This window comes from Dufourea novaeangliae, unplaced genomic scaffold (genome assembly GCF_001272555.1).
Source record: "Dufourea novaeangliae isolate 0120121106 unplaced genomic scaffold, ASM127255v1 scaffold96, whole genome shotgun sequence".
Taxonomy (NCBI): domain Eukaryota; kingdom Metazoa; phylum Arthropoda; class Insecta; order Hymenoptera; family Halictidae; genus Dufourea; species Dufourea novaeangliae.
Genome location: NW_015373974.1, coordinates 1,511,093 through 1,524,734, shown reverse-complemented (window position 1 = coordinate 1,524,734; position 13,642 = coordinate 1,511,093). Strand labels below are relative to the sequence as shown.

The 13,642-nt window shown below is 40.7% G+C and overlaps 2 protein-coding genes across 2 annotated transcripts; one reads left to right on the top strand and one right to left on the bottom strand.

Moving 5' to 3' along the window:
* The first annotated feature begins 79 nt into the window (after window positions 1-79).
* On the top strand, window positions 80-2,698 carry LOC107186965. Its single transcript, XM_015574938.1, has 3 exons — window positions 80-238; window positions 1,803-1,934; window positions 2,495-2,698. Exons 1-3 carry the CDS (start codon window positions 80-82, stop codon window positions 2,696-2,698), a joined length of 495 nt encoding a protein of 164 aa, XP_015430424.1.
* Window positions 2,699-2,938: 240 nt separating this feature from the next.
* On the bottom strand, window positions 2,939-10,634 carry LOC107187007 (sodium-independent sulfate anion transporter-like). The gene is made up of 11 exons (XM_015574995.1): window positions 10,352-10,634; window positions 7,625-7,806; window positions 7,351-7,546; window positions 6,463-6,683; window positions 6,122-6,266; window positions 5,720-5,884; window positions 5,037-5,198; window positions 4,576-4,716; window positions 4,172-4,317; window positions 3,411-3,572; window positions 2,939-3,339 (listed from the first exon to the last, which is right to left on the bottom strand). The coding sequence occupies exons 1-11, from the start codon at window positions 10,401-10,403 to the stop codon at window positions 3,184-3,186; spliced, it is 1,728 nt and encodes a 575-aa protein (XP_015430481.1). The 5' UTR covers window positions 10,404-10,634; the 3' UTR covers window positions 2,939-3,183.
* Window positions 10,635-13,642: the final 3,008 nt, after the last annotated feature.

Genomic DNA, 13,642 nt, shown 5'->3' with positions numbered 1-13,642 from the left:
CAAAATTTTCTTTCCGTCAAACAAACGAATATCGGTGACATACGACGAACGATTTAACAAATGGTGGAAATTGTGAATTATGAGCACTCACCAGAGCTGCAGGAACAACTCGTTGGCGGATACGATGCCCGGGGACGTGATTAAGTATAATCTGCGATGCAATCGCAACATCAGCGAGAAGATGACGAAGAAAGATTTTGTCTACGACATCCGTCCTCCACACCAAAGTGCCAGAAAGGTAGGCCATGGCTGTATATATTGTTCTTTCTTGCTTCCTCTTCCATAACATTGTCACTGTTTGCACACACACTGCCGTTTTGATCGCGAATTCGTACCGAAATGTAAGCTTGACGAGAAATTCGTTAATAAAAACACGAAATTTTAATACCGCGAATATATAAAACGAAGGTGACGCTACGGTCGCGCGAAGCTACATGGCGTGTCATTTTACCGCGAAAAATTCTCGACGAATAACGACACGAATACGTTGCAATGTTAATAAATCACACTAAATTCGTGACAAAAACGTTCTGGGCAACGTTCAACAATTAAATTCGCGATATTATTTGGTTCGATAGGAGGTCCGTAAAGATTTAAACTTCGCGAAGGTTTGAACGGAAGGGGAAACTACGGTCGCACGGAGCGAGATAATACTGAGTCTAACCGCGAGAAATTTTCGACAAATAACGAGGATAAACTTTTAACACTTTAAATTCGTGGTATCGAGGCTCTAGACTTGACACCAGTACTGAATTTACACTGTTATTTCAAATTTCAAATCGTAGAAGTGAAGTTAAATATCAGAAATATTTGAATCGATTGTGAAACTACGGTCGCACGAAGCGAAATGACACTGAATCGAACCGCGAAGAATTTTCAAGAAATAACGTATTAAATTGCAAAGAATTCTAAGAAATCAAGTTTGATTCATTACAAGGGTGTTTCAGACGCGAGTTTAGAATTGAATTTGTAATATTACCTTAAATTTCAAGCGATGAAAGTAGAATTGAATGCACAGAACGTTTGAAACGAAGGTGACGCCACGGAAGACAAAGGAGTGTAACGCAACACTTAGCCCGCGGACACTTTTTCACAAATATTACGCGAAATTACCACGGGATTCGTACCGAATTTGTTATATTCGTGTTGCCCGTGCTTTTGACTACCGATATACAGCACTGTCACGACGAATGCGTGCAAAATTTCGCGTAGAAATGAGAAAAAACCAGGAGTTCGTTCGAAACGATGCACACACCGCGAGAGCCATGGCCGAACTGACGTCATAAGCATGCGCGGGGCCGGTGCGTAGAACAGTCTAGCCCGCGGACACTTTTTCACAAATATTACACAAAACTACCACGAGATTCGTACCGAATTTGTTATATTCGTGTTGCACGTGCTTTTAACTACCAATATAAAGTACTGTCTCGACGGATGCATGCAAAATTTCACGTAGAAATGAAAAAAAACCACTAGCACGTTTGAAACGACCCGCACACCGCGAGAGCCATGGCCGAATGACGTCACGGGCATGCGCGGGGCCGGTGCGTAGACTGGCTAGCCCGCGCAAATACGAAATTCGTATAAAGCAATACAAACACAACTGCGTAGTATTTGCCAGATTTTTAACGACTGTTGCGAATTCTGAGCACGTGTACGACAAAGATAGACGTTCTAAAAATATAATACGCAGTATTTACACTCATTATTTATATTTAAACGTTCCTCTGACCAGTATATATGGTATCCAGAGTTCTAAATAAAGTTTAAATATTTTAAATGAACGAGAAACGTGGTTCTAGCTGGAAGAAGGAAAGTACCCGGTGGTGTTGCCGTTACAGTTACGTCGTAGACAAAGCTCCGACTCGAGATTGCCCCAGTACACGGTGATTTCGGAAAAAAACAATCTAGGCGGTGATGGGGACGCTACGAACGTGAGTACTGTTTCTTTATTTCGCTGTATAAACAATGAAACTATAATGCAAGATAGTCCAATTAACGTATTATTTTTTTTTTTTTAAGACATTAAAAATTTCATATATACAAATTCTAGGTTTGAACCCCAGAATGTGATAATTCGTTTATGATAGCGGTAGGTGACACCAATTTGTTTTAAGGAAATGCCTTTTTCCTTTTTTAACCACGTGTCAGTTTAAGAGACTTTACAGTTCCCCCTTATTATTAAATTTATTAATCATTATCATTCGATAAATTGAATTTTTTGAAATATTTTATATTATCACAATTCGGAGCGCAAATGAATCTTGCCGGTCTTACGTAAGCGACGCACAGTGAAAGCGGTACGATTCAATTGGAATGTAGTTAAACTACGAGGCACGTAATTTCATTTGCAGTACTCTGAATTGTATTTTCATTGTCCCTTTCGAGAGGGTGTGGGACTGCGCCATCGGCTCTCGTAACGTTCTCTATACATATAATCCACAAAGTATATAATTTCGCCGAAGTTGAAGCGAATAAGCTTCCGAACAAACAGCTTTCAGAGCAACGACCATTGGGATTTGAGTGCAATATCTGCCGCGAGCAGATTGCCACTTTGCTATCATTATCGACACACGTCAAGTCGCATCGACGAGCGTACTGCAAGTATTGTTACTGGATCCTGCTGGAGAACGAAACAATGGAAGAGCACATCGAGACCAACCACAGAATCGATCCATCCACCGCGGCGAATGCCTAACGCCTGTGTCCATTCACCAAGATTTCGATCCTCCTGCCCTCTTAATAATTCAAAGCTCAAACTCGATCCTGAAAACTCAACCACTGTGTATCCTGCAACCCTAATCAATTAAATTTTCACAACTAATTACAATTAAATCTTTCCTTTGGTCCTTTCTTTCCTAACTGGACAACTCTAACCCAACATCTGAAAAAGTGAGGTTACGTTCAACTTCGTAAAAGTTTCGACCGAACTCCTTGTTGATTCTATTTATTTCAAGAATAACTTAAGATGTATCGTACAACATGGAAGACTTTCGCCGATAGAACAATGATATTTTAGAAAACAATATTCGTAGATTTTACAGACTTGTGGCGACCGTCAATCTCTGGTTTATATGGCTCTCGATAACGGTTATCGATGATCCCACTCGAATGTCAATCGTTATCTCACCGTCATTGTGCTCGGTTCATTACTATTTACATAAATACATGGAAGGTTACGGTTCACGCAGCTGCTCTGTCCTCGAGCACCGAATTCCGATAATGCTGGTAGAGATCCGGAGCGACCGACTTTAGTACAACCTCGACGTTTCTGTGGCAGTTGACGCAGGCGAAGTTCTGTCCGCGTAGTTGCAAATCGTTCGCCAGCAATTTCAGACTCTGCGGAAACGGAGAGGGGGATCAGTTCGGTGGGCGTTTCGCCGATGCAAAATAATTCCTTCGACGATTACCTTCGCGACTGTGACGTCGATCCTCTTCAAGTTCCGACAATCGAGCACAACGTTGCTCGGATTCTCCTCGGATAATTTCATTATGTTCGCGCGGAAGTTCTCCGCGGCTGGAAACGTAAGAGCTTCCTCGGGCGTGACCCGTATCACAGACTCATCGTCGACCTGCATGGAAAATCTTTTCAAGTTTCTTTCAACAATAGGACCATGTCGCTCTCGTAAGAAAATTTAAAAAGTGTATGATTCCATGGACGTGCAGATTCTAAAAAATAACGGTTGACTCATCACCAAGACACACGGTAAAGCAATTTTAAACTTTCTTTCGAGCCGTTTGTCCCAGAAGGAAACTTCTGATTGAAACCACTCCTTAAATGTTAGTATGTATTTTCATACTTCCTGTATATCTTGAAAACTATAGTTGATATAAAAACATTGTTGCAATGAAAATTGAATGGGTTCTTATGCTCTACAAAAGTGTCTAATAAATTTGTTCAAAATTTGTTTATTTAAAAAACAAATTCTTAATAATTTTATTGCACAGTTTTGTAGAGCATAGGAAGCTATTAAATTTGCATTGTAACAGTTTTTCATATTTATTATAGTTTCTAAGATATTCAGAAAAATATGAAAAGATACATTTATCTTTAAGGAATCTATCAGGAAAAATTGGCTGATGCTTGTATCGAGGTCCCTTACAAACCTGCGAAATTGAAAAAAATTCAAAACTTTTGGGGTATCAAAATTTCCTTATTAGTTTTTCTAACCTGCTGTATCACTGTCTCGATGGACGGTCTCGCGGAGAAGTACAGCAGGATCAGTAGATTCACGATGATACCTATGATTATCCCCCATTCCAACTTGAGAAACACGCAGAATAAAAGAGTGATCATCATCAGAAGAAAATCGATCTCTGGAAGGTAGAAAAAGTGTCTGATAAAACGATTTCTCTGTCTATAAACACGCTTTTCCTATGTCGCTATAGGTCACACCACCGTACCAACCGCAAGAAATCGGATAAAAATGGTCTCAGAGGGAAATCCTGGCCACTGTTCTCTATAATTCCCACTAGCAAACTTATAGAGGGAGACCAAGTACTTATGTAGAGAGGGGACAAGTATTACATAACACTAATTATTCCAAGGTTACGTAACATGAAAATTCAACTTACTTTTCGCTCGCCACAGCATGACATACGTCTTGAAGTCGAGCATGTAGTACATCGCGCATATAATAACGCCGGCCAAGGAGGCTTTCGGTATGAAACGAAAGGTGGAGGTCAATAGGCCAGCGGCAAGGAGCACGAGACACCCTGCGATGAAAAGAAACGTAATTAGCGGAGAACCCAACGTAATCGAGGAAAATGTGTCAATTTTCACCAGCCTCCTTTCTGCAGAAGCGATCGTGCTAGAGCGTACAGTAAATCTTGGATGAATGTTCAAAGGCTATTTCATAAACCATGGCGTTTGAGACAAATATCATTGGCTTCGAAATTCCAAGTTCTATCTCTGAGCTGAGCAGTGTCTTCGAACACTCATTGATAATTTACTGTATTTCCGTTGCAAAACTTGTATATCTCGGATAAATTTCCTCCTTCTGAGAAACTTGACATTTTTTTAAATGTTTACTCACCGGTGAACAAACCGCCCAAAGTCGTTTTCACGCCGGACGCGTGATTGACGGCGGTGCGAGTGAAGGAACCGGTGACCGGCATCGATCGCACGAACGAGCCGAACACGTTGCACACACCCAACGCGAACATCTCCTGCGTGGCGTCCAAAGATTTTCCCATCGCTACGGTCAAAGCATATCGATACGTTCGCGGATATTTATGGCTCTACGTCGGACGTGTTTCCGTGGGTGGGGAGGGATAAATTCGAAACATGATGAATTAAACTCCGATACACTCGAAATAGTTGAAAGATAGGAACTCCTCTATAGCTTCTGATAGATAGAATATCATTGAATTTACATTTCGTAGCGGTGTTCGTTATCGCAGTATATATTCCTATAGTGCTCGCAGTTTGAACGGTCTTAATACAACTTTAGCCTATTGCTCGGTTGTATTGAATAAATAGGTCAGGCAATTGTCGAGAAACGAGAGTCTAGGAGGCGTGGGAGCAGTAAGAGAATCACTACTGTTTGTTTATGTTGAGCACATATGTCAGAACATTTTTGGGAAAGGAGAGTGTAGGAGAAGTGGGAGCAGTATAAAAATACTGCATCAGTATGGGAATGATGCGAGCAGTATGGGAATAATGTGAGCAGTAAGAGAATCTGCTATGATAGAACAAGTTTAACGACAAATATCGTACCGAAAGCCTTCGCTATCGCCATGTGCTCGATCGTGGACACCACCGGAAGTGAGACAAGCGTGGTCCCCATCGCCATCAAGCTCTCCCGGAAATCATACGTCCGATTGCCAGTTGTGATCGAGAATGGCGGTGGTCCAAACGGCGGCAAACCTTCGCCCAATGCTCCTGAAAAATGTCGTGAAACTTGTTCCTTCTCTGTCGATTCCTCGATAAAGTGTTTCGCCAGATACTCGTAGGCGTCCTATTTTCAATGGTTTTGGGCGGTATGCAAATAAGCGAAACAAGGTATATGAAACTAGTTTCGTGGTGTTCGTCAAGTGAAGGTAATTAACCCTTCCACGTGATATTCCTGGGTTCGCGAGATTTGCATAAACCGCCGTTGATTATCGGATATCCTCTCACCGGTCAGCTTAAAGGGCTCGTCGCCATTGATGGAAAATATATACGCCATGGTGGTTGCTACGACGACCACGAAAGCATTACGCGCTAGTGTCACGGTCCATGCAAGTTTTTCTGGCCACGTGCCGGTTCGACGTCCGGGCAGATTCTTGCAGAAATGTTAACAGAGACATTAAGCGTCCTATTCGGGCTGCAGCGGATGCAGATTATTTGGGGGATAGCATCGGCAGGTTGTGCCAAAGACGCGGGATGACAGTATAGCCTGGCGATTCGATATCTAAATCGAATAGAACCACCGAAAAAAAAAAAACAACAAAATTGATCCCTGTTGGGGGATATAGTACCTTAAGCAAGACCAGAACGGCTATGGTCCCGACCCCTAATAACGTGTCCTGATATCGGATGTCCTTCGCGTTAGAGAAAACCGCTCTCAAGGAATCCACTAGATCCTCGCTTCTACCGGGTAATCCCAGCAACGACTTGAACTGCGAGGCGGCTATATTGATCGAGGCTGCTGTCGTGAATCCCGTGATCACCGGCAGGGAGATGAAGTCCAGCAAGAAACCTGGAAACCACGATCTTAGAAGACCTAATGGGACCTAAGTACAAATAGACTCTAACTATATTGCCATGTTCGGGGCGGTTGGGGAGTAAAATGGCAATGAGTTCAGAGCCCCCTCCATGCTAAGTTCTGTCACCATGGCCTCTGCCTCGGCGCCTGCGCAAAAGCTGGATCGTGCTAGTGCGCCGGCGTACGCAACATGGTGGGAGAGCGAATTTGTGTGCGCGAAAGTACGTGTGAACGGGGAAGTGCCTCATGTGGCAATGTGTTCAGTGGCAATATAGTTAGAGTCTACTGTACTCTCACAGGGACCTGGACCGTGTGACGCCATATTTCGTCCAGTATTGGTTCCTGGATAAATATATCCTTAACTACTATCAAAACGGAGATCAGCAACCGCCCATACCACCACACAATAGGGACACAATTCACGACAGATCGCAACGATACCCTATACTCGTAAAGTAGCCACTGGCAGGCTACCCAAAATCGAATTCATCGAAGGCAACAAATTTCACCACTTTCTGTCCAGTTATTTCACGTGTAAATATATGGGACTAGTTCACTTCGCCCTAAATTCCCAGAATACAAGTATTCATTTTCCCAACTGGATTTGCTACCAGGGTAATATCTCTTCTTGCCTGGGTATAAATCAACGAGACCCGCTCACCCAAGTGCAGCAGACCCAGGATGGCGATGATGCAGCCTTTCAAAAATGTAATCAACACCGCCATGTCCGCCCCGTATTCCTTGACCAATGGCTGCACCATCGTGGACATGATCGCGGTTGGACCAATGGTGATGCACTCACAGGAACCGATGATAATGTAGACGAACGAGGCCATGAATGACGCGTACAGTCCGTACTAAAGTATGATAGGCTGGGTATTAGACAATAGACGGTGTGTTAGGGGGTACGGTTGATAGTTTTGCCGGTTATCTACCTCGGGATGTAGACCGGCCACCACGCCGTATGCGATCCCCTGCGGAATAGCCGTCAGACCGACCGTAAAGCCTGCCAGAGCGTCTTGGGGCAGCCATGCGAGCTTGTAGCGCGTCAACCACGACAAAATCGGCAGCTTTCGCTTCACGTACGCGCAACAGGCCTCTCTGCTGCAACGAAACCCTATGGGAATAGAGAAGTGACCGATTTGTAGGGTTCTGTGGACAGTGGGGACGTCCACTTAGCAGGAACTTCCGAATACAGTAAATCCTCGATGATTGTCCGACGGCTCCTCGGCACTGACAAGGAAATCTATCCAAGGATAGAGCTTGAAATTCTGAAGCCAATGATATTTGTTTCAGCCGCAGATGGCCATTAGTTTATGAAATATTTAATGTTCAGTGTCGATGAGCCTTCGAACACTCATCGAGGATTTACTGTGCAGATTCATGGAATGCAGAATGAGTAGAGGAAGATGATATTGCTTCATTGATCTTATTGATACTGGTACAGCCTCCACTATCCGAACTAATAGAGGGACTGAGTGTTCGGATAATGGAATTTTCGGACAATCATTTTTCTGATACTGTACTGCGGTTTATTTAAACAGAGATCGAGAATATTCACAGTTTAAATATTTATGCTTCCTATACATGGTGTCTCCTTTAAGTGTGATCCCCACGAATATCTTTTTTAATAATTGTGGAAACACAAAAAATATGTTTTCATATCCAAATGGCATATTGTGTTTGATTAAAAATGGTGTGATGACACGAGCAGTATGCTTATGATCGTTATCTGCTTGGTAGATCAAATCCTCTGATATAGATGTTTATGCAAATAGTAGTAATACCTTTTTGACTACGTTTGAATAACCATATCAATCCGAGATTCCCTATATTCGCTGAATTAGACCAACACCATTTGCAGACATTATACCTCAAACAAATACAGGTCCACTAACTCTTCTTATCGTTGGCTTAGTACAAATTCCGTGAATATTATTTCATTTATACGACGTCTGACTTTGTATGCGAATCTATTAAAAATTTATATTCATCCACAATTCCAGGTCGCCTAATATATAGTATTACTTGACAAAAGAACATTGTAAATATTCTGAAATATTTGAAAATTGATATGTTCTTCCAGCTTTTTGAAGCAATTCCACCTGTCGAAGTTGTTCTGGTGTAAGATTCTTTTCTTTACTCATCCTGACACTGATAAAATACTTTTTTACGGTTTATTTGAACTGCTCGTCAGATACTCATAAAATTTGATTACAATGTTTACATTTTGACATACGCAGCTATTACCATAGCGTATATAAGTAATTATCCGCCCCAAATATTGTTGCTCGACACAAAATATTCACAAATTTGTTGAATTCTTGAAACAGAAAGAAAACTCTACTGTTAGTTAATAAAACACAATTCAAATTTTATGAAAATATAGTTTCGGTAGTTTTACCGGCTTCCCAGAAAAATATATATCATTTAGAAATTAAAATACAATTTGTATATTCAGATATGTACTATCATATGACCATGAGAAAATATGTAGTTGAAGAAGAAAAAAAAACATCGATGACTTTGAAAACTTTGAGAAAAAAAAACACCAGCAAGATACGTAATACCATTGAAATTACGTATAAAATACTATTTGCGTTTTCGCAATTAAAAAAGATATTCGGGAGCTCACACTTCAATCAGGCACCCCGTATATTTGTTCGGCATTAAGGGTTTACGTTACGGATCCACTCGATCCACTGATACGAATCAAATTATCCACTGATATTAGATTCTGTTAAGGTGTGTTTACACTCTAGATCCACCCTTGAATCGACTTTTGTGAATGTTGCTCTCGCGTCTGATCTCTTAATGGTATTTACAGTGTGTAAAACTGAAAACTCGAAATTATTAAATAAAACTTTTACGTACAAATGAAGGTGGCCAATAAACCAATTTAGCGATTAAATATAGTATCGTAAAACCGTACATCGTAATATCATAAATATCGTAAATACCGTATTATAATATACGTATAGTATTACGATATCACGTTAATAGTAATGTAACTATTGTAATAACGTATTATTATAAATATCGTAAGTATCGGAACACTGTAATATCGTAATAGTACTGTAAATATTGTAAATTTCGTAACTAACGTAATACTGCAATCGTAATACACCTATTGTAAATATCGTAAGTATCGTAACGAACGTAATACTGTAATATCGCAATATTATAAACACCGTAAGCATCGTAAGTATCGTAATGCCATAATGTCCTAATATTATAAATACCGTAAGTATCGTAAGCACCGTAATGGCCTGATATCGTAATATTATAAATACCCTAAGTATCGTAAGCATTGTAATTCCATGATATCCTAATATTATAAATACCGTAAGTATCGTAAGTATCGTAATACCATGATATCGTAATATTATAAACACAGTAAGTATCGTAACACTGAAAATATCGTAAATATCCAAAATACCGCGAATATCATAATCTTGCAAGTATCGTAAGTATCGGAATCCCGTAATATCATAATACTGTAAGTATCGTAAGTATCGTAAACGTCGTTTCAACATCAAATTCGTACGAACTTCGCTGGACACGGTACGACACCGTTGCTACAAATCCACCGAACACGGAAGCTTTCACACGCCACTAAACGGATTCCCGCTCTGCTCGTTCCGGTAACTCCGTGAACTCACTTCTCCCGGTCGGTCTGCTCGGCTCCTTATCCGTGGACATGCTCGACATCATAACTGTTCCTCGAAAGAATCCACGTTTACACTTGACTCCAGCGTTTTCCAATGCTTTATACGGTCGACTTCGTTTTGCTCGTCGTTTTTCACCGTATCACCGTTCGTCGGATCGACGTGTCAATAAGAACACGCATACTTTTTCTATCGATTACGCTGGTGCACAAGGGAATCTCGAGAATCGACGGACACAGGCAAGCACACACGCCGCTGCCAACCATTCGAAGCACGATTCGCGTAACCAGCGGCGTTTAACGAAGATAGCCGGCTCGTGACCACTGGTATTTATCAACCTCCGATGTCCTCCCCCCCACCACTTCGCTCGATCCCACTCGAGTCACGATCCAGCGATCGTGACAATTGCCACGGTAGAATTTCCCGGTAACGACCGTCGAAAGTTTCGATTGGAGCACGATAAATAGCAGAAATTAGATTTCTACGATGTCTTCGTAATTTTGTGCTGTCCCTTTAAAATTAGAATCTGTGGTCGGTGTTTAGCATGCTTAAAGGATATTGCGTTACGTACAATGTCATGATATGTAGGTTAAATATAGTGTATAGTATAGTGATGTAGTGAAGTGTATAATATTGTAATGTGTAGTTATATGGTGAATGATGTGATGAGGCAAAGACAAATTAATCAGGTATACCTTTAATACAAAATATAAATAGTTGTGTATTCGGAAGAAATTTCTTTTGTTTTCAATGTAAAAATGAATATTTGTTCTATATTTGGAAAAGAATATTTTGTTTCTAATATTAAATAAATATGTTGTCTATATTGGGAAAAAAATGTTTTTCTCGTGATATGAAATAAACAGTGTATGTATATTCAATTATTAAAAAGAGATTGAATTTGCTTTTTATATCGGATGAATATGTATTGAATATTTTGTGCTACCAGGGTGCTACAAATTTTTCAATTGAAGTGGGCGTAATTTTTTTAGTTCGCTGGAACGTACTGCAAATGGACTTTGTGCCTGTTAATACCTTTCGTCGGTATGTCTAGCAGAAATATAAAAAAAAAGGAGTAACTTCCGTAGCAAACACATTCTATATCTCGTAAATAGTACATAATAAGATCAAACGATTTTTCCATCGTCCAGTAAATAACGAAGACACTGTGCTTGAATTTGAACGAAGTTTCCGAACGACTCACTGTTTGTATACGTGATACCAATATTTTATTTTGAAATCCATGACCGTGTAGCTACAGTGGAAACGGAAGGGTTAAAGTGTACTAACAAGTCATCCATTATTTCTTAACAAAATCAATAATCGTTTCTATGTTACGTTCCGCTATACAATAATTTTTCAACATCCTACACCATTTATCCTCACTGAAAAATCAAAAAAATACTTTCAATTTAAGAGATGTTATAAATAGACCACGGATTTTATAAATTTCTAGCATATTCGAGTGTCTAAAATTCCGTAGAAGAAAGTTTAATGGAATTTTTAACTCGTTCAGAACTTCATAAAACTTTTACCACAGTTAGTGAATTTCGATTCTAGGACTTGCAGAATTAGTGCACGAAGATTTGCATAAACATCAGACATTTGCATAAACATCTACTCATAAATAAATAGATATTTTTCAAATAAGCTTCGAAGAAATAGTGGGGCCTACTTGTCTGTGCGCCTAGCAACATTTTCCTTCGCGATTTAATACACGTATCCATATGTACACGGTAGAAACGATAGGATTAAAGTGACTCTGTGTGATCACGTTCTATCAACAAGATCGTACCTCCCAAAAGAAATTCACTCGACGATCCGTATCGCGCGAACAATTTCGTCCAGATCAAAGGGCCATAATGGATCCGTGAAGTGAGTGCACCTTTGTTGTTCATTGCCCTGGTATATTGGGGAGGGGGGATGGGATAGATTTTCGAAACGAAATGTAATCGTTGTGGACAAAGGAAGGATCAAGAAGGGACCATCAGGAAACGGATGTAACGCCTGCGCGAAAACCCCGGGCCGTTTCGGTCAGATCCGCGGGCCAACGGCCATGAATGAAACCCTCGAAGCTCTCAGTACCGCGCGAGACGGCATGTTCGCCGTTCCGTCCGCTCCTCCCGTCGCCGTCCTTGATCTACCGTTCGAAGGAAGGGGCCGATACGATCCATCAATCCTCGGATAGACACGCTCGATCATACCTGTCGATTAATTTGTTTTTTTCTTCCTTGTCATCTTTTGTATAATTACCGACTCGATTTTCTCACGATTTTTGCAAAAAATTAGAATCTTTTAAAAAATATTGTTTGAAATTATTTCAAGTACAATCAGGGTTGCCTAGATTTTGTTTGTTGGAAGGTATTTAACAAAGTTTAAGATACTTTCTTTAGAATGGAACCAAAATTTAATGCTTTATGATACCTAAATTCTATAGGGTGTCGTGAATATAGGGATCCAGACGACTTTCGAAAGATGTACGGTACCGTAGACGCAGTGCAAACAACGATCAAAATTTCAACATGACTTGCCATGGATGAGTTGTAGAGAGACCAGGGAAATTAAAATTGCAAATCAGTCTCGGTGAACCGAGCGACGAAGTTCCATCCAAAGTAACCGTCTAACTATCCGTTCGTCGTGGACCGAGTGCCCGTATACGTGTTCGGTCCCAGTGTTTCTTAATCAACGTACAAAAATCTCTATCTGCGCGTCGAAAGTGAAAAAAAAAAAGTATAAATTGTCGATACCGATGGGTGGGTCAATCTTGACTCGTAACAAGATCGCACGTATACATAGGAAAAATCTAGGGAGACTCCAGTTGAGTGTGTTCGTCGATGAGTCACCGGTGACTCGGCCATAGGATCCATACGATAAATCCAGCGTACGAAATATCTGTGTAGACCGTGCACGAAGAATAATATTTGGATCACAGACGGGTGAATTGAAGGATCGGGTACGTCGGGTACATCGATTACGTGTTTATAAAGTATGCGTCTAGACTGTGAAACATGAACAATATTTAGAATACATACAAGTGAATCGAAGGATCTGGTATGTCAGGTATGTCAGGTATGTCGGGTATGTCGGGTACATCGAGTACGTGTTTATGAAGTATGCGTCTAGACTGTGAAACATAAATAATATTTAGAACACAGACGGGTGAATTGAAGGATCCGGTATGTCGGGTATGTCGAGTATCTGTTTCGTCTGAGTCGCCTGGTGTAAGCAAAATAAACAAGACAAATATAATAGAGTGCATCCTGAGTGACATCGCTACATCAAGGA